General features: G+C 47.3%; 1 protein-coding gene across 2 annotated transcripts in view; it reads right to left on the reverse strand.

The window, feature by feature from the left end:
* SRGAP3 (SLIT-ROBO Rho GTPase activating protein 3) overlaps positions 1–21,159 on the reverse strand; it is a 242,153-nt gene that overhangs the window by 34,024 nt on the left and 186,970 nt on the right. Inside the window, exons 12-15 of one of the 2 annotated variants that reach the window (XM_069473851.1) lie at positions 12,720–12,750; positions 11,545–11,605; positions 9,957–10,034; positions 1,601–1,735 (exon numbers count right to left, since the gene is read on the reverse strand). In XM_069473851.1, the coding sequence (XP_069329952.1) occupies positions 1,601–1,735; positions 9,957–10,034; positions 11,545–11,605; positions 12,720–12,750 (305 nt within the window). Of the gene's footprint in view, positions 1–1,600; positions 1,736–9,956; positions 10,035–11,544; positions 11,606–12,719; positions 12,751–16,623; positions 16,727–21,159 lie in introns of both variants that reach the window. The other variant, XM_069473850.1, reaches the window with a different exon arrangement.

A 21,159-nucleotide genomic window follows, 5' to 3' on the forward strand; every position in this document is an offset into this window, starting at 1 on the left:
TGGCCAATCAGAGCACCACGGGAGGGGCTTGGGTGCAGCCTACTCAGAACCAATCAGAGCCGAGCCTCCGGACTGTGGGCGGGAGAAACCCGCAGGGAGGTGCCCTCGGAAACCTGAGCAGGCGGAAGCGGGGAGCAGCAGGGGGCCCCCAGGAAGTGAAGATCCTGCCCTAGAGCGAAGCTAGCTCAGAGACGGGCAGGGAACAAACGCCCTGGGCAGTCCGCATCCAGCTAGGCCTGAACTTTTCGGGTACGTGAACCAATGCATTCCGTTTTACGGATTAAGCCAGTTTGAGTTTCTGTCCCCTACAACCTGTGTGTCCTGACAAACACAGGCAGGGACCATGTTTTATTAAACCCTTTACAAACACCACCTGCGGCACAGGCCTGGCACATACTAGTTGCTCATGAAATGAATGTGGAATAAAGAACCCCCTCTCAACCTACGTATTGACCAAAGAATCTGGCAGATGCTTGGGAATCTCCTCTCTGACCTCTTTTCATGTCAGTTCTAGACCTGAAATCTTCTCAAGGCCCTGCACAGGAACTGTACTACTGGGGGACTCTGGAAACCCTGGTTGAGCAAGTGACACAGGGCTCAGACAGGGCTGGGCCTTTGTGGCCTGGAATTTATAAGACATGATTTAGAGCTTGAAGTCAATCTGGAAACATGAGCTGGAAGTGGTGTGGAGGGCAGAGGGCAGAGGGAGGGTCTGTTATGTAAGAAAACAAGCGGGTTCAAGCCTCCCTCTCCTCTTGCCACTCTTGGGACATTTTCCTGGCTGCAGACGTCTGTCAAGAGTCCTGTAAGAGCAACCCTAGTGAAACTGTGTGGCAATTTTCTGTAAATCAAATAAAATTGAAAACTTTATTTGAAATTACTAAAATTCTAATTTTCTAAAATTAAAAATTTATTTAAAAAAATACTCTCAAAGGCTACCTTGGATTTGGGCACCTCACAGTGAAGGCGCCACGATGTCAGCCCCCTAGACTGGGCTCCTCCTAACTTGATGCACAGAAACTTGCCAGTCAAGGACTCTCACAGCTAGCAACATCAGAGGAAGCCCGAGTCAACTTACTTTCACCATTTCCCTTGTTTGTCACATTGCTGATCTGACCCCCAAGCCTTCCATGGCTCCCTATCACCCAAGGGGAAAAACTCCGGAACCCTTGTAAGGCATTCAAGGTCATCCCCCTCTTGCTCCATTTTACCCTTTCAGCCTCTTGCACCATGCACTGGCTAGGTCACCCTCCTGCTGGTCCCACTGGCCTGTGTCCCCAACCCTTCCCAGGATCCCCTGTGTCCACTCCTCCTGGAAGACTCTGCTCACATATGTCTCTCAGCTCTGATCTACAAGACCAAGTCTTCCTCTGCTTCTCCTCCGAGCCCCTTCTGTACCCGGGGGTGTGCTGTGCCCATTACCCCTTTCATTATAAACCATCTTCTTATTTCCACAACTAGGTCTTAAGTTCAATGAGGACACAGGCCACACTTCTTTTGTGATATTCCCTCCTCTGTGCCTAGCAAAGAAATGAACCTGCAGCCCAGTTTCCGTAAAGATTTGTCAAGGAATCCATCGTTCCTCTTGGGAAATACTTACTAATAGTAGATATCAAATCTTGAAACCTTTCCTTAGGAAAGAGTGGGTTTTCCAGTCCTCGGAAATACAGTTTTAAAACACCAGCGACTGAATTGATATCACGTTCATTTTGATCATCCACAAGGGGGTCTTCACCTGAGTGGAAACAAGAGACAACGTTTCAGCTTGATAAGGAGGTGGAAAATGTGCAGATGGCAGAGAGCTGAGCTGAACCCCGCCTGGACCAGAGGAAAGGCAGGTGGGACAAGCCTCCCTCACATATGACCCCCACCAGCAAGTTTACATCTCCTTGCAACTTCTTATTTGAATATGTTCAAATCTATGGAAAAGTTATAAAAATAAAACAACAAACTCCCATCACCTTCACTTACACTCATCTTCCCATATTTGCTCTTTCCCTATTTATATTTATCGTTGCTCAAAATTTGAGAGTATTTTGTAGACATCACAACATGTCACTGCTAAATACTTCAACACCTTTCTCCCAAGAATAAGAATATTCTCCTACATAACCATGGCATTATAACACCTAAGAAAATTAATTATTCTTCCAAAATAACATTGCATATACAGCCCGCATCCAGACATCCCCAATTATCCCATGATATCTTTTATAATTTTTTCAAAAGCCAGTACCTAATTAATGTTCACACAATTCATTTGGTGGTTATGTTTCTTGAGTCCTTGGAATGTAAAACAGGCCCCAACATTTTTGTGTGCTAGTTTGTTTGTTACAATAATTGGCTCTTTCCGAAGAGTCCAGGCCCGTTGTCGTAGAATGCCTCACATTCTGGCTGTGTCCAATTGTTCCTCATGATGAGACTGAGGTTAAATATTTTTGGCAAGAATACTACATGGGCTGTGTTGGGGACACCTTAGTGCATCCCATCAGGAGGCATGTCCATCAGCCTGTCCCGCTACTGGTAATGCCAATTTTGATTACTGGGTTAAGGTGGTGGCCTCCAGAGCTCGACGCTATAAAGGTATTTTCCCCTTTGCAATAAGTAAATGATCTGTGAGTTGATACTCAGAGTATCATGATACTTTGAGACTGTGTGCATGTCATTGTCCTCCACAAGTTTCACTGAATATTTTTATTAATAGCATCCAATGATGATTTTTGCCCAAATTTACTGTTACACTGGGGGTTAAAAAATGGTGATTTTCTAATTCTGTCATTTCTTTTACATTTATTAGCTGGCATTTTTTTTTTTTTTTTTTGTAAAGAAGAGCTTTCCCTGTGTCCTCCCACCTCTCACCCCCTTACTTGTTAACATCTTTGCCGACTTATTTTTGTAGTTTTTAACTCAATGTATGATGATCCATTACCATCACTATTCTTTGGGACACTCAAATTATCCCAAATTTGGCCAGAGGGAGTCCTTTCTTGTGTCATTTTAATGTGACCGCCATTGAGCACTTCTTTGCTTTCTGGACAAAAAAATTCCCTGGATCACCTTTCACTTTCCTTGACCCAGATCTGGAATCCAACATTTCTCCAAGGAGCTCTTTTTTCTTTTTAATGGTATTTAGAAACCAAGGTCTAGGTGCTAGGTGTGCTCATTGCTACAGGAGTGGTTTTTTTGTTTTGTTTTGTTTTTTGTTTTTCTATGAGATGGGGTCTCACTCTTTTATCCAGGCTGGAATGCAGTGGTGTCATTATAGCTCACTGTAGCCTGGAACTCCTGGGCTCAAGTGACCCTCCCCAGACTCCTGAGTAGCTGGGACTACAGGCGCTCACTGCGATGGCTGGCTTGCTACAAAAGTGTTATAAAGAGCTTCTATGCCCTTTCAGTGGATGAAGCTAGAATATTTTTGAAAAAAAAATTCAGACTGATGTTTCCTATTCATAGTTAAGATACAAGGTTTTCTTCACTTTCATTTATTTTGTATTTGTATATCTTTTTTTCTTACAGTGAAAATTTTGGTTATGAATAACATGAATAATTAATATATTCATCTGCCTTATCCTACAATACACATAAAATGGTTTCGGAGTTTTAATAGCAACATTACCACTAACCACTAAGATTTCTAACCCGAGATTTTGTTGTTTTTGTTTTGTTTTTTGGTCCTCAAAACATATCCCACTATAAGATGTATGGTCAGAAGACAGAAAGCAGATTAGTGTTTGCATAGGGCTGGGGGCCAGGGTGTGGGTTACACAGGGAGTGACCGCAAATGGATACAAAATTAATTTGGGGGATGATGGAAAATTCTGAAATTAGATTACAATGATGACTACACACAAACTTTATAAATATACTAGAAACCATTGAAATGTATACTTTAGAAATGGGTGAACCTTATGGTATGTAATTCAATAAAGCTGTTAAAAATGTATGATCAGAGTATATATTTAAAAGTTACTCTCTGTGGTTATCAATTTTATACCCAGCTTATTTTTATTTGTATTTAATTTTAGGGATTGATTTTTTAAATCCTTTTTTTTAATTTACAGTTTTGAATATATAAAGCATTTACAGGGTCCAAAAGTCAAAGCCAGATAAAAAGTTGCACCAGAGACGCTCTATACCTCATCTTTCTCCCTTCCACACTTTGCATTTAACTATTTCCGTTAGTTTCTGGTCTGTCCTTTATGCAAAAATAAGTAAATACATAATTTTAAAATTTCCCCTTATTTCTTAAAATGGAGTATATGTCTACGTAAACTTGTTTCTTTACTTAACAACAAATCCTGAAAATCTCTCCACATTAGCTCCTAGAGATCTTCCTCTTTATTTTATTTTTAGTAGCTGCGAAGTACTATACTTCATGGATAGACTGTAATTTATTCAGCCAATCTTTTATGGATCAACATTTGACTTCCTTCCAGTATCTTGCTATTATAAATACTGCCACGGTGAATGACTATGCCTGTGTTTTGTATTTGAGGGGAGGATCTCTGCGGCAAGTTCCTGGAAGAGCGGCTGCTGGGTCACAGGGGAGATCCATACGTAGTTTTATCAGATCGAGCCAAACTTTTCTCCACTGGGGCTGTGCCATTTGATATTCCTGTTAGCATCATCGTCTCAAGGATGTTGTTTTCCGCAGCCCTGGCCATGGCATATTGTCAATCTTCTGAGGTTTGCCGGTTGGACACGGAAGAATGGTATCTCCGGGGAGTACCTTTTTTCAATTTAGTCAGGAGCTGCTGAGCTGGTGCACCACTGGGAATTCCGTAGAGGAGGTGAAAGCAGCAGGGAGAAACCGGTGCCTTCCTGGGGTGTTAAGAAATGTCTGCAGGACGGGCTTCTCCTCCTCCTCCTCCCAAGCAGCCCAGAGCACGTCTGAGACTGGCAAGCAGTGAAGAGCAGAGCTGGAAAACCATACTTGGATTCTACTCTGCCTCCGTAGGAAGTGGATGTATATCACTGCCAAAGCCTCTGCCAGCCCCAACATGCTTCAGTATGAGTTAGAGAAAGGTCCCCCTCCTTCCCGTACCAGGGCCTGCAGCTTAGAGAGCGTGAGCCTGAGTTCAGCTTCCACCTGCCCTCTTGGCTGGGCAGCTTTGTGCAGTGCCCAGCCTGAACAACCAACCATCTGTGGTGGCCCAGACACTGGTGTTCCATAGGTCACCTCTCTGAGGTCCCTACCAGAGGAGGTGAGAATGCTTCCCCCATAATATTTTCTTGTGGAGAAGGAAGAGAGAAAACATAAAAACTAATTGCCTATACTCACACACTACTTCTCAAGCGAGAAGCACATTTGCACACGTGATCTCTCTTAATCCCCACAACAGCACGGCACGGCACCAAGGCAGACGTGTTCCAACACCACTGTTCTCTTCCGTGGGACAGCTGTGGCCCCAGCAGAGGAAGCAGTGTGCCCACACTCACGCAGTCACAGACAGATACTGGCGGCTCCCAGGTCTTGTGAGGACTGGGAGATGTTCTTTTTTTTTTTTAAATCTGTGATTTTTCAGATCGATCTGTCTGCTTGTCTGCACACATGCCTGCCTACGTATGCATGTATGCATGTTTGTATGTGTGTATCTATCTACTTTCCTTCCCTCCTTCCTTGCCTTATAATAGAATTCCAACTGTTCTTTTCTTTCTCAAGAAAAACGTTCCTATGAAATCCCAACTTACAGAACAAAGCTGTCTTAGCTGAAAGAGGAGGGGTGTCTAAGCCCTCGCTCCCCAGCCTCCCTGTCTATCCCTGGAGCAGCCTAAGGAATTCAGACACTGAACTATATTAAGCTGGTTCCTATTATCACCACACATCATTCTTGGGGTCTCATGATTCAAAAGCATATGGATTTTCCCTCCATATTGCCTGTTATTAGCTCCCATGGCTAAGCATGATTAACATATTGACTTACACACACACACACACACACACACACACCATTAGCTCTTGCCTTCCTCCCGCAAGGCACTCAGTCCACAATTGGAGCCGCCCAAACATTCCTTTCCATCAGCCAGGACTTTGGCTCTCTATGAGGCTAGTCAAACGTTGGCTCCAGGAATGAAAGGAATTCCAGAGCTCTAGACAAGCGGGATGGTTTGTGTGAATGATGGCTTTCGCCAGACAGAGTGTTAGAGCTAAAATTCCAGGCCAGTCTGGGAGGCAGCCACGTTCACGCTTTGCTAGCTAATGTCCCCGGGGAGGTGGAGCGTGTACCCAACAGCCTTGCTCCGGCCGACTCTCACCCAGACCACCTGGGCACTGCCAGACGCGTCAAGGCAGGGCCATACCCAGGCCGGAGAGTGAACACTCAGTGCTGCTGGAGGCCGGGAGGCCGGGAGGCCAGGAGGCCGTCTCCCTCATGAGGGCAGTTCTAGGGCCACGGGTCCCCTCAAGCCCCTCAACGTGACATCCCAGCATCTCCGGGTTACATCCCTTTCCTGAGGCCGGAAACAGAATTTAGCAGGATCAGGTTCAGACCCTACATGGATGGCTTCAGCTCCAAATCCAAACCCTGTCTTGACCTGCACAGGATGAGAGGGCTGTTGCTGTCCTTCCCGGCCACCCCCTCCACGTAACAGAGACTCCTGGCACTCGCTCACCTGTGCATGCACAGCGGGACAGCCCAGGGTTTGTGGGGGAACAGAGAGGTGGAAAACTGGCTGGGAGACAAGAGCAAACCGCAGCTCTCTCCAGGGTGCAGCTGCTGATTCCTGCCTTTTCATAATTTTTCCCCCTCCTTCATCATGCCAGAAGATTCCAGGAAGAACTCAAAACTTGAGCAGTGAGTTTAAGATTTATCGATAAGAACAACAAAAAGAATTCCAAACAAAACTCTGGCTGACTAGTGTCAGAAGAAAAAGAAAGTATGTTTAGGAATAATAAGCCAGGAGTAGATTTCCAACATGTTATCAATTTGTAAAAGCTTAAGGAAAAGAAAACCGTGCTCCTTTTAACAGCCTTGTGCAAGGAATGTAGGAAAGAACTTCTGCCCTGGAAAGAGGAAAAAAAAACCAGAAAGGACAAGACCCAAATCTCTTTTAACAAGTGGCAAAGGATAGGCACCCTGCAGGGATCAGAGGGTTTACATTTTAAAAAATAAAAGCCAGAAAGGAAAAACACACGATGTACTGATTTGGAGAGAAAATTCAGTCACAAGTGAGACCATGTGGGACGTGACGAGTGGGCGAGAAGAGAAACACTGAGCGGTGCCCAGGCTCGGCCACCTGGTCGCCAGGGGAATGTGGAGAAGCAGCCACCAGGGAGCCAGGAGGAGGGAAGATTCTAAGGAGAGGCGGGAGAAGCATCCCTGAGGGTCAGCAGGGTGAGAAGCCAAATCTGGGGCATGTGCTCTGTGAATGTCACACGGAACAGAAAAGAGTACGTGAGAAATCCGGCACAGCCAGCCCGGAAAAGCCAGCAATGGATTTTTCTAAAAGAGACATACCAGGAACTATTCTGTTAGAATAAAACACGCTTCACTGTGGGCTCAGGTGGAGCAGGAGGACAAGGCTGGCGAGAGAATGAGATGCGTTTTGAAATGATGAACAGGGGGAGAGTGGCCGCCTGCAGACGGGAGGCAAAGAAAAAAGGAGAAAATAGTTTTTGCAGCTGAGATTTGGGTCAGGTGATCTCTGCCCAGCTGGGCTCTGCCTGGGGCGATCCAAGGCTTGTTAGGATCAGAGAATTCTCTTCCGTTGCACGTCACCCCTGCAAAGCACCCAAGCAAGTGACAGGAGGTGCTGACCTTAGAAAATCACATTCAGGAAGGAAAGAAAACAGTGCTACTGGGGTGGGGAAAGGAAGGGCTGCCTGTTACAACAGGGTTACCTACAGATACGGAGAAGCAGGAAAATGCCAGGGCAAGGTGCCTGCAGGGCTGGGGGCACCGTGCAGTGAGTTTGCCCATGAGAGGCAAAACAGGGTGACAAGGGACTCTGTATAATGAGATGAGCCTGGGAGGATGGCAACAGCAAATGTCCCCGACCACGGATCTGTTCATGTAAAGTAAACACAGGACAGCAGGGGTGCTAAGCAGCTGGGGAAAATGAAGAAACAAAACTCTGGATTGGGCCATCCGGTGGTGTCAAGAAAGGCTCAGGGCAGCGATGTATGACATGTGCCTAAGGGATACTAATGGGAGATACCTCTTGCTTTCTTGTCTTCGCACATGCTGTGCCTTTGGCCTGGAATGCCCTTTCCTTGCCCCTGTGTCCCCTGTCCCCTACTTTATAAGCCTCAGCTGACGCTTCCCCCGGCCCAAGGAAGCCTCCCCTGGCTGTGCTTCCTCTGAGGGGGCTGCCCCGTGCTCGCCCCATCACTGCACCGGCCATACTGTCTGTCTCCTGCCCGGCTCCCCCGCCTGGAGTGACTGTGTTTTGTCCTTGTTTTATTTCCAGGCCTTAGTCGGTTACCTTGTACAGTGCAGGGCTCAGTGCATGCTTGTTGAGTGACAGAATAAAGGCCTGAGTAAGAGCTTGGAGCAAGGGGATTCTGGGGCTTTCTGGTTCTAAGCACCCAAGATCCTGGGGTGGACTCCAGAACAGAAGCTCCCCACACCCTAGGAGGCCACTGAGTACCACCTCCAGCCAGACCCTGCTGTCTCCCCCTGGTTCCAAGCCAGAGTGCCTAGTGCCACAGAGGGTGTGTGCCCAGGGGCTGCGGTGGTAACCGCCTGGGGCTGTAGAATGCGTCTCCATTCTGGAGCTGGCCCTCGGGGGGGACTGTGAGGCCTGGGGGGCAGAGACTTTGCTCAGGAGGCAGCTCCTTTAGAGTAAGTAGGGAGACTTCTCTGGGTGGAACTCTGGGGAGAGGCCTGCTCAGAATACAGCCAACAGAGGTAAACCATCTGCCGCCCCAGGCTGTTAGAGAATCGACAAGAAAGTGTTTTCTTACCAACTGGGATGTGATATAGTGCCAGCAAATCGGTTTAGGATCGGAGTCCTCAGACCAAACTCAGTACCAGAAATCACTCAGAGAATGAGGCAGTAAATCAGAGTTGAAAAGGGCTGGACGATGAAGATGTGATCTTTCCAAAATATTGAGATGCCTATATACAAACTCTTCACTCCTCCCTGGGGATGGGGACGTGCACTTGCTAATGCCAGGCTTTGTTCTAGGCTTGGGGAGCATGATGTTTGAAAATAGTTCCTTGAATGAAAATGCCTAGATTTTCAGTTCCAGTGCAGTAGTAAGATAAGCACTGAGTATGCGAAGGCAGAAGTGTAAGCAGAATCAAGTTTTTCCTGATGCAGTGAGTCCTTGCTTTGCCTGGACACTGTCCCTGGCCCCTGTCTCTGTCAGGGATTCTGAGGCCAAGGAAGGCTATACCAAATAGACCACGTGTCCTGTTCTGGTGGTCTGACTTCTAATAAGCTTTTCTATCCTTGCTTAGTCAAGTGAGAACTAGATCACCTCTCTGGGGGTAGAGGGAGCATATGATCTCTTCCTCCCAATGTGTAGCTTGCAAAAAACACTGCATAAAAAAGTAAGAATTAGGGTATTCTAAACGCCACTTGGTATTGTCCATGTTCTTCCAACTTTTCTAAAATGCAGTATCCTTTACAGACTCACATAAATATTCCAGAGTCTTTAAAAGGCCCTCCATCCCACTGTACAGTCCACTGGAGAAAGTCACCCATAGGCAGGAGGAGGAGGAGGAGGAGGGGGAAGAGGAGGAGGAGGAGGAGGTGGTACATGTTTAACAGTTAGCTCTGGAGGGAAATAAAAAGATCATAGCATTTGCCAGTTTCCATGATGTAAATACTCTAGCCATGGCTTTCAAGCTACCAGGAGTCACTGAATGCAAAGTTGGGAAGAGACGTGTACAATCAGCTCTTACAAACTGCTGCAGGCCGGGTCCGGCACACCACTGGCTCTAAGACACATGTTAACACCCACCCCGGTTTCCCCTGGCCACAGCTGGAGATGGCCACTGTGCACCTACCTCTCTCAAAGGAATTTTTGATGTCATTGACTTCCACCTGAGATCCTGGCACTCTGAAGATCCCCTGCTGCTGGAGTCCTAAAAAGGAAACAAAGAAAAAGAGAAATAGTAAATGCCATTGGACCTTGAGCTCATCAGTCCACTGGGAATACCAGTGACTCTCCCCATTGCTTGTCTCTTTCTCCCTCCATCCTTTAAAATAACAGAGTCATTCCCAGTGAATGTCTCCTGGCGGAAGCCCAGAAAGGGCCTTTGCAGTGAAATACAGCTGGCCAAAGTACTCAGACACGTCTGCTTCGTGTGACTGTGATCTCCTGTCTGGGGTTAAAGGAAAAGGCCACTGGAAGTTTATATCAATGCTATTCTCTCCCCCTACCGACATCTGCCTTTAAGGAAAGCTAGACTCTAGAGTGGAAGATTAAATTATTAAAGAAAAACAAGCTCATTTTTTAAACTTGTTTCTCCAAGGCCTTAACAACAGGGAGACCCTGAACCTGCCACAGCAGTAACTATGTAACAGCAGCCTATACGATCGAAGGAATTAGAGGGCCTGCCTCGTTTTAAATGGGAATTACTGTGGGAGCCTGGGATCCTTTCCCTGTTTTTCTATATAAAACAATTCTCTGCATTATAATTTAGGAAGCGTTTACTCTCAAAGGGCAGAGTTTGGTTTGTACAGAGTATGTGTTCAATAAACACTTGTTCATCTCTTTCGGTGAACAATATTGAATTTCTATCACCCAAGACTCTGATGCCATCCTCCTGGCTCGTGACTGCCTGGCCACACTGACCTTCCCTCCCCTGTTGGGCCTTTCCACTTGCCATTCTCCATTCTCTCCACCTGGACTTCTCCTCTCCTGTGACTTAGTTCAAAGATCACCCCTCGGAGAGGTCTCTCCTCACCACCTTAGCCAAAGCAGTTCCCTCTTCCCCCAGCCATTCTCTATCCCCTTTAAATTAGTTTCATGGCATTATAACTACCTGAAATTATATTATTTATTTTTCTGCTTGTTTATTTCCTTGCCCTTTTCATTGGAAATGTAAGCAACCCAGGGCAGGCATCGTACCTGTCTTATTCATACCTGTATTCTTATTGTCCTGTGCCTGTTATGCACTCAATAAATACACTTTTGGAGGAATGAATAAGTGGACAAGCACAAGTTATCCATGGTGTTCTGGTGACACCATGGATAACAAATCCCAGACACAATTTCCTTCACGGAGCTTATAATCTGGTAGTATTACCTGATTTATTGGCCAATGCCAGTCAGTGCTCAAAGCACAGAGCTCTGGGGTTGGATGGGAAGTGGGGAAGGCACTAAAATAGTTCTCCTGTCAGTGACCTTCCTGCTCCTGCCCCTCACTTCTCCTAGGTCCTGGGTCCTCTCACCACGACCTCCATCCCCCAGACACACACAGCTCAAAAGACAGCCGTCAGAACAGCAGCTGTTCCACGCAGCATTTCCCCCTCGGAAGCAGAGCAGTGACGGGAAGTCTTCCAAGATGAATTAGAATCTCATTTCCTATCAGAACAGCCTTGCACCTGCTCTGCGGATTGCTGAACAAACTGACCCAGGATCGAGCTTACCATATAAATTGATGTAGCGGATGCAGCTCTCGACTACAAGCGGTATAGCTTGTCCTGAATCCTTAGGAAAAAAAAAAATTGTGAGTTTTATTGGGCTTGGCAACCACCACAGGAAAAAGACATTGCCAACACAGATTCTAAACTCAAGCCAGAATATTAGTACCATCAGATTAGTAGGAAAACAAGCAAGGAACTGCTAATCCTAAAGTTTCCACGAACAGTTAGGATAGAAAGTCTTCAGTTACGTGCAGAGAAAGGTATAGCTATGATAGTTTTAAAGAAATGCTCTGTCTTCTTACCCAGCTGACAAGGAATCTGGGCATGGGAGGCTTGACAGGCACACCTGGGGCGAGGGGGAGGGAACCCAGCGCCTGGAGGGGGCTGGAGTCTGGCCTTGCAGAGTTCCTGCCTTCCACTCCCCTCTGCCCCACCGCACAGCATGCCCCAGTGCTCAGGGATGAAAAGGCAGAGGCAAGTCCTCACTCTCACTGCAGAACCTGGCGCCAGAATCACAGGCGCCCCGTGGGGGAAGCACGGCTGGCTCCCCGTGGTACTTTTGTACTCTGAGAAGGGAAGACCAGTTCTACTTACGCTCTTACCAGCTAAACATCTAGATGCATACTTTGTTTAACAGTAAACATGTCACAAGGAAAAGCTCTAGAAGCAGCTAATGTCAGCCATTGGCCATCTAGTGGCCAACCTTAGTCAAAAAGGCTGAGTAAGATGCAATTCTAAATATATGCACCTGGAGTGTTTCAGTGACATCTTCCTAGACTGGTCTGCAGCCACACGTGGCTGGGCAAGGGGCAATTTTCTTTTGCAGTCCATGATTGGTTGACCTCTCTGTTATTCCAGGTCACTTAAAGAGCATTAAAAAAAATTGTTCTTTAAACTTTCTTAAAAAGGGGCCAAGTTAAATTACCAGCCTCCTCACAAGGTGAGGAAACAGCAAGGCATCTGTAACATGCTCTCATAAAGACACTGTGGCTTTGGATGTGCTCTTGGCCACTCCACACCCCACCTGTGAATTCTGTCCTTGACTGACCGCGGTCGGGGAGAGGACAAGATACGGACCCATCAGCAGGCTAGGACTAGGTGGACTCTGCTCTGGAAGTCGGTACTAAAGACAGTTTCCATCCAGATGAAGGGGGCTATTGGGCCTTTCTAGTAAATACCTGGTTCCTGGTTCGAGCATTTCTTCTTCCTCTGATAACAAAAAATAAACAGGCAGCAGAGCAGGAGAAAAAGAAAAGATTATGCAGGAATAGATCAGTTAGAGTAAGCAGATCCTTCAGAGTCCGTGAACGCCGAAATGCAATGGCAGCCAGCAAAGGTCCTGGGAGTCTGCCCCGTAGTCCGCCCGTGGGGAGGGCCACCCTGAGCCACAGTGCCTCGCAGGACTTCTGGAAGCTGCCCCCAGCCAGTCTTCCCATGCGGCTGCCTTAGCCTCCCCGCAGATTCCAGTGGACACAGGGGCTCCTTCCGTCCTTGTCACGGTGCAGGAGCTGAGCCCACCCCATCCCCATGCCTAGCTGCTCCCCAACGAAAGGGACTGCTATGCACCAGGGGGCGGTAGAAGGTAAGCCCAGCTGCCCAGAGGAAAGAAACACACCTTCGTGTCTGCTGCAACACTGTCCCTGGAATTCAGCTCAAGAAACCTCATTCTTGGTAAAAAGTTCCATTTTACCAAGATCATGTCTATGAGGTGCCCTCTGGGTAGGGTCCGCCGGGATCCTGCCTGATTCCTAACTCCAAACAGCCACCCGTGCCTTCCTACCGCACTCCGCTCTGCGTCCCTTCCGACCCTCCTGACCTTCACACTGGCACTGAGAACACCTCTGCCACACAGAAGCTGGGAGAGGCAGGGAGGCGGGAGGGAAGTGGAGTCAGACACCGGCACGGCCTGGGCCGCGCTGGAGCCTTGGCTTTCACTGAAAGCCACTGACGACGCCCACTGTCGGGGGCTCCGTGTGTTCCTCCTTCCCACGTGTGCAGCGGGCCAGGCCTCGGGTGGGCGCTGTGTCTTCTGCAGGCTCCTTGAGGAGGTGTGCCCTCTGGCTAGTGTCACGGGTCCAGTTCCCGGCTCCTCAACAGCTGGCACTGTCTGCGAACCGACAGGCTGGCTGCACCCACCTGAATCCTGGAACTGAGCCAACGCTCAGTATGGTCGAATGCGCTCCTAAGAGCAATATGCTAAACGAATGCTGACAATGCTAGGGGATGCTTACGTAGGCTTACACGTGCCAGCCAGTGCTCCAGAAACATGACACATGTTATCAGCTCATTTAATGTTTGTCACAAACTCATGACGTAGGTAATTACCATTCTTTTACAGAAAAAAGATGGGCACTCCGCCCCTGGCCCAGAGGTGAACCTCCTGGGCTTCAAAATTCACTCATAACAAAATTGACTCTATAAAAATGGGGTTTCCTTCTGTCTGAGACAATGAAAAAAATCTAGGATTTTGAACAGGTTTGATTTTCAGGTAGAGTCCTAAAAATGTATAATTCTAACTCCAACAACATTTATTCATTGTTCCTTAAACCGTCATAATCGTGGAGCCTTAGTGATGCTATTTTATTGAAAAGCTTTTCACAAGTATGGTTTTCCAAAGCTGGGGACTCTTACTTAGTTCAATGTTCTTTCAGATGGCATGTGAGTTATAATAGAAAATTAAATGTTGTTCCCAATAATTGTAGTAATAATTATATTATACTGCCTTCACACTCTCTGAAACTTCATAACTCTCGAGCATAAAACTGTGCTGTATGCGATGTTGACTACCTAGTTCATAGTAGGTACACAGGACAAGTCTGTTGAACTGCAGGGATGGTATGTGGTATTAGTACAGTGTGACTACAAAGAAAGGCAATTGTGTTTAACAAATATGCCTTCTTTCCCCCAGTCAAATGAGTATTATTCCTCCGACTCATCCCCACAGGAGGCTGTGCACGTATTCCAACAATGCTGCCACTGCTCAGGGGCTCTGCGTGGCCCCTCCTTGGGGGCTCTTTTCAGAGCCAGTCGACCAGCCCCACTGTACCATATTCCTCTTGCCATTTTGTACCTTCAATGGTGTTGCAAAGCTGAGCTTTAAGTGGAGCTTTTTATTCTAAAGACAAGGTGTCCATCCTAAGACAAAGTTTGGCACCGCTGATAAAGGCCGTGCTATGGTCTCTAAAGAAGACTGACCAGAGCAGCTGCAGCCATGGTGATGTGTTTAGAATAAGGAGGTGGCTCCCCAGGTGACTGCATCAAAGGGGCGGACACTCATATGGTTGGTTAAGTTCTGATGTGTCGATCAGAAGGAACAAAGTCTGATGACTTTATAGTCACACATTATATATAGGACCTCTCTACTAAGAGAATATTTAATTCAACAGAACACAATTTTCAGATACTGTCAGATAAGAATTGATTCCTTCCAAGTATCCTGACTGATCACCCATTTCCAAAGACCTGAGCAAATGGGAAGGTGTCTTTGTCTCTGAGCCTTCGTTCCTTCTGTCCTATATTCTTCTCCTCTTTCTATCCCTCTGGCAAGGCTCTGCCAGAGGCCTCCTGCGCTTGAGCTCATAGCTCTTCTTGCTCTGAACCTGTTCTTGTGGGGATAATTCACCAGGTGCTCATCCTGAATCCCCTGGCACTTTCTCCTTTTGTGTTTAAAATCTCCCAAGCTCCACTATAAGCTCATCGAGGGCAGGGAGAGTAAACAGTCCCTCCCAGCCATGGAGCATGGCTCTTCCGGGGCAAGGGTGAATGAGAAGAAAGTCTTGGAGAGAGCAGAGAGGATGAAGAGAGAGGACTCCTTTGATGCAGCCTCGTCCTCTCACGACCCAGTGGTGAACCAGTCTCTCTGGGCCACCTGATGCTCCCAGCAGGACCCCTCTTTGTGGGCATCCTCTCTGCTTCTGTCCTCCTAGGTATATCAAACAGCCCTCGCCATTCCCTGCCCCTGGGCAATCCCAGCTTGGGCCCTAGTCTTCCACTTTCCCAGAACTGAGCCCACTGGCAGAGACAGTCCTGACACCCAGGCTGGTCCTGCCAACCCACTGCCCTGCCTGAGGCCACCCCGTATCCAGTCTCTGGCTGCCCTGCAAGTCCTGTGCTGCACCCCGTCTGGACCAGGGCTGGGGAGCCAAAGCAGGGGCAGCCTCCATGACCCCAAATCATCAGCAAAGCTCAAGAGCCTTTACTTTTCTCCTGACTGATACCTGTCTTCTTCTCTATGTCTTCGCTAGATAGTGGTGGGCCCTCAAACATCTGGCAGGAACCTTCTCCTGTCCCCTAAGTGATGTTAAGAATGCCTCTCCCTTCCTCAGTATGTCCCCACCTGCTGCTCTTTGCAACTCCATCACCATGTTAATTTGCCTTGAGCCCTTACATGTGGGATGGCTTGACCTTGTACCATTAACATCAAAGAAAAAAGAAAAGAGAAACTCATCTAGCTGAAACGCTTTCATTTTTAGTTTAAGGTGTAAAGTGTTACCCTGGAATTCGAAAGGGACTACCTCAACTCTTCTCCCTTCTTCCAAACCACCTAACAAGAAGCAAAACTAGGTGGGAGGATTTTCTCTTATAAAAATTGCATGTGTTTCCTTTGCTAGTATGTACTCAAGTAAAAAAAAATCACCCGTACAAAAACACACTGTCACCCGCAGGGATTTGCTTTGTGTCGCTTTCAATCAGTTTCCCCTGGGGAGATGTGGGTGTGAAGTGAGGAAACTGGGTTCCTCTGACTTCTCCTGGGGTGTTAGGATGGCACTTCCTGAAGCAATAGAGCTGGCTGCCTGGAACCATGTCTGCCATTTCCACCCCACTTGAACGTCACTGGGCTCCGTCACACTCTGACCCCTCCCCCTCGGGCTGAGACTCAGGGAGGGCACTTTAGGGGCGACTGGTCAGAGGCCAAAGCAGCTCTGAGAAAGTCTCTCACTGAAGCTAGGGGCAGGCTGCTGCGAGGAACTAGCTCAACAGGGCCGGGAGAGGACAGGGCTGGCGGCTGGCGGGAAAGTGGGCGGAGAGAGGCTGCCATTACATTGGGCGCATTCGCGGACTCCACGGCTCCCCAGCAAGTACCTTAATGAATGCTTCCATACTGCCGTTAAAGAGTTTATGGCTATACACTGAGAGAGGCCTAGGTCTCCTCATTTTCTGTGGTTTAGGGGGAAGACAGGGGGGCCTAGGGGAAAACGGAACAAAAGAAATCAAGAAAGCAACCAACGTAAACACAAATGGGAAAGATGCTCTTAAAACCCATGACTGGAGGAGAACACAAAATGCAAATGGAAGCCCCTGACCCCCCAACACATTGGTTTCCAATGTTCCATCTGAAGGCCTTCGGATGTTTTAAGGGAGCTTAATTTACCCACAATGCCAAGCAGGAGCGACTCTTACATAACACAAACACATTCTAAATCTTAGGGGAGAAAAATAGACATGTCCAAGAAAGCACTGAAACTCCAGAGGCTGTCATCCGGCAAAGCTGACCAGATGGAGGGGGACTCAGGGGAGAGAGATGTGATCTGTAGGCCAGGAAAGCAAGAGACTTTCAAAAGTGATTGGAAGGGTTAATTTTCATTATCTGGGATTGAATTCATCACCAAGTCTCAACTCCCAATGTACCAGGGCACTGATCTTCCCAATGCCTCTTGGCATTTCAAATACACTTGACTAATCTCTGTTTCATTGGTCTAAGAGCCAAGTAATTATTAATCTCATTTCAGAGATGAAGAAACTGATGCCACCAGGGAGGCTGCAGCTTCTTTGGGGTCTCTGGGTGACACAGGACAATGATAAGATCCTGTTCTTTAGTCAAGTACACTTTTCAATTAACGCACTTTCAAATCGATTCTCACACTTACCACCACCTCAACCCCGTATGTGTGGCCCCATTGTATAGGGCAGACCAAAGCCTCCGCGGAAGGAGAGCTGGCAGAGTGGGGCCCACGCCCAGGCCGCTTTGGCTCCAACTCTGGGCCTGTTTCTGCCAGGCCGCACTCAGGGAGCCTTTTTTATTTCCAGCCAAGGACTCGCCTCCCCCATTAACCCTTGCCCTGGGGTCAGGTTGAAAGTGTCTTGCTTTACTTTAGGACCTCAGTTCCTAAAGTGTGCTCCACTCTCGGCCACAGGGAGGGAAACCACACCACAGTTCACCAACAACAGTGAAACAGCCACAAACACGGGACCCGTTTCCAGAGTTGCCCACCATGCATATGCCTGTGTCGGCTTGTTTGCTCATTTCACCACCTGAGTTGGCCTGACTCAATGCTGCCTGGGACAAAGGGCTTCTTGAGGTTAGGAGGGGGGCCCCTAACCAAGAGAGGCAGTTTAGTTTCAAATGGCTTGGTTCCAAATTTGGGAAAAAACAATTGGGGACCCAGCCGGGCACAGATAATGTTCACAATGTGACAAGCAAAGACCTGGTCCCCCAAAGCTTGACTTTTGTGAATGGGCAAGAAATCTTCTAGACCGTGCCGCCAATCAAGATAAATGAGGTCCATGCTGCGGCTGTTTACTGGGCTCGTTGTACCTGTCCCCTTCAGTAGCCCGGCCACCTAGGGAACGCTAACCAACTTCTCCCAGGTGTTTGAGTATTGAGCAAATGCTGCTATCTCCAGGACATGCATGGGCAAAGACACAGTTGAATCCACATATCATGCCACCCAAACAATGGAACCAAAGTAACAGCACAGATCAAAATTTTGAAAAGAAACAACAGGCAAGATTATTTCAAGCCCATCTTGGATCTATGTCAATTTGGTTAGCTAAGTCCATGTCATTTCCTTTTTAAAAATTACTTCTTGTTTTGAGGATGTGTGTACATAGGGGTGGGATTTCTTACAACAGATCTGCTTTTAAATTTCCAAATGTGAAAGGCAAAAGAGAGTGCCAAAAAAGTGACATGAGGCCATAGGTTTTAAGTTTAGGGATTAGAAATAACTTGAGGATAGCAACATTATTTTCCTTGCTTTCCTAGTGTTTTGGGTTTCTGTTTTTGAACTTTCCCAGATCACGTCCTTATCTCATGTTGCATGATAACCTTTTAACAACCCTGTGAGGTAGGCAAGAATTATTAAACCCATTTTACACACAAGGCAAATGAGCCTATGAGAGATGAAGAAACTTGCCTAAGGTCACGCTAATAAAACGTGATTGAAGCTGGAAGAAGAATTCAGCTCTTCCTACTCAAGGCTCTAGTGTAAGCGTGAAATTGATTTTTATCATAGAACATCTAGCAGTAACATTAAAGTATTTATTAAAATTCCCATGGCCAAGATAGAAACACTTTAAAGCAGATGTTGGACACTCAATATAAAAAAATATCTAGGGTGCCCAATTGGACAGTTTCCTTAAAAGACATCCTAAAAGTTTTTGTTTTTTCTTAAATTTTATAAAGTGAAATAAAGGGAAAACAGGATAAGTTTTCCCATAAACCAAAGACCATTTGAATCATACCAGGATTTCTTTCTTTGTGTGGGGCTCTGTGCACTGACTGGAATCTCTGACAAGGAAACGTAGCTATCCCAACTTTGCATGATATCAAATCTACATCGACTTACTGAAGTGCTGGGTGGGGCACAAAGTGGGGAGCAGGGGGACAGCTCAGCCAAGGAAAGTGGGGCAGCCTAAGCCTTCCATCTCTTCTGCTGCTCAGTTGCAGAGCAAAAAGGAAAGAAAGAGAGAGAGAGAGAGGCAGGGAAAATAGGAACAGAGAAAGCCACAGAGAGGAAGAAAGAGAAACCAGAGACCAATGTCCCCTTTCTGCCTTTCAACCAAGATGAAAATTAACACACGTTGGCAACACGGGAATTAGCCTCAAAATTATCCTGTGACTAAAAGGATGTGATTAAAAATTTCCCTAGCCAATCCAATAGATGTAGAGGTCAACATCCAAACTGGTGGCAATATGTAGTTCAGTGGCAGTTGGACTCTTAGAGGCTGTGCATGGCTGCGTAGCACACTGCATCTGTTTGGACAAGACCTCAAGTGCCTTCCCCCTAATTCAGGCCATGGGCCATGGCAACCTGGGTAAGGGAAGCCACACTTTCATTTGAATCACAATTATCAAACCTTACATTTGTGTCTTCTTGCTTTGCCCTTTGCAATACACTTTTTAAGTGCATTATCACATCTGGCCACCCTAAATTAAAGGGCTACTAGGAATGTGGGCTATTCTAATATAAGGTTCTTAAGTGTGAGAAAAATACACCATGTGGCAGCCCATGTGCAAAACTGGTCCCTGTATATACAAGGTCAACAGCAACTTGGCTGAGGGGACCTGCTCAAATCACCATCCGAAATGACACTGACCACGTGCAGGGGTCCATAGAGAATGCAGAAAGAGCCATAGTACAGAGACATTTCACCCGGGGCCTTTCAGATTAATTTTAAAATCACTTCCAAGTTGGCCATAAGTTCTACATGTTAAACAATTATTTTGGAGCTAAAGGGAGACTTTTTAGCTTACTAACAAAGTTGTCTTTGACCTTTTCTAGGGGCCAGAGTGCATAGGGGGAGGCCTGCAATTTAGTGCAGTGTAGCTGCAAATAGTGCAGGGTATCTAAGTGGGAGGTCTGTAATCTTATCTTGGATTTCCCAGGCCCTAGGTCAAAGAGGGTGTGGAAGAGAACACCTCAGAGGGCTTTATTTAAAAATACAAAACAAACCCTCAACTCTCCCCTGAGGGAGGACCCTGAGACCTGGCCAAGGGTTTGGTTACAGATCTCCTCTCCTGCAATCTGCTGAAACAATCTTCTCCCCATGAGTTCTAAGAATTAGGAGGAAGTGAGAGCAGCTCAATGCGCCCCCCCCATCTGTTTCACTATTAGCAGAATTTGGTGTAAAATATGGCTTCTGTTGTTTTGGGACTATAACAGCATCTTCTTGCCAGGAGACAAAAATTATAATGGGTTTGTTTCTGAAAGGTTCTTCGAAAGTGACCCTACACATCTGCCGCCCCATGTGGTGGGAGGGTCTCGCCCGGCGCGAATCACCCTGACGTTCCCAGATTGTGCTGGGCCCGGAGGAACAGCTGCGCGGGCTGAACCTCTGGAGAGCCCTCACTTCCTCACCCTGGGCTCAGCAAACCGATAATCGCAGCGCTTTCCAAGCCTCTGCCCTCCCTACTCCCTTCCCAGGGAGCAGGAGAGAGTTGAGGGTTCATCTTTGCTCTTGCCAAATGTACAGCTTTCCAGGAATCTGAGCCACTGGGACGGATTTGTGGGAAAGGAAAAAATGCCCTCAGGTCACTGGGTGCAGAAAGCGAGGCAAAAAGTAGCTCTCAGCTGCCACAGGAGAGGAAGGTGCAGGCCTGTGGGCCACGGGCTGGATTCCAGCTGGGCAGCCCGACAGCTCTTGCAGGGAACTCAGAACGGAATGGGCTCTACGGAACAATCTGGGTGGTGACACAGCTGCCTAGGGATCTGAACTCTCTCAAAGGGAAGGAAAGTCAGCCCCTCTGCTATCAGCTGCCGAGTGGAAAGCGTTCACTGGCTCTGGTCTGCTCGGGGAAAAGCGCAAAGGGTGACGTTGAACAAGCTGGAGAGAAAGCAGAAGTTGCCCGTGTGTCACTTTCCGGCCGCCCACCCAAGTGCCCGTGAGGCCCGAGCAAGG

The sequence above is a fragment of the Eulemur rufifrons genome, chromosome 7 (assembly GCF_041146395.1).
Source record: "Eulemur rufifrons isolate Redbay chromosome 7, OSU_ERuf_1, whole genome shotgun sequence".
Taxonomy (NCBI): Eukaryota; Metazoa; Chordata; class Mammalia; order Primates; family Lemuridae; genus Eulemur; species Eulemur rufifrons.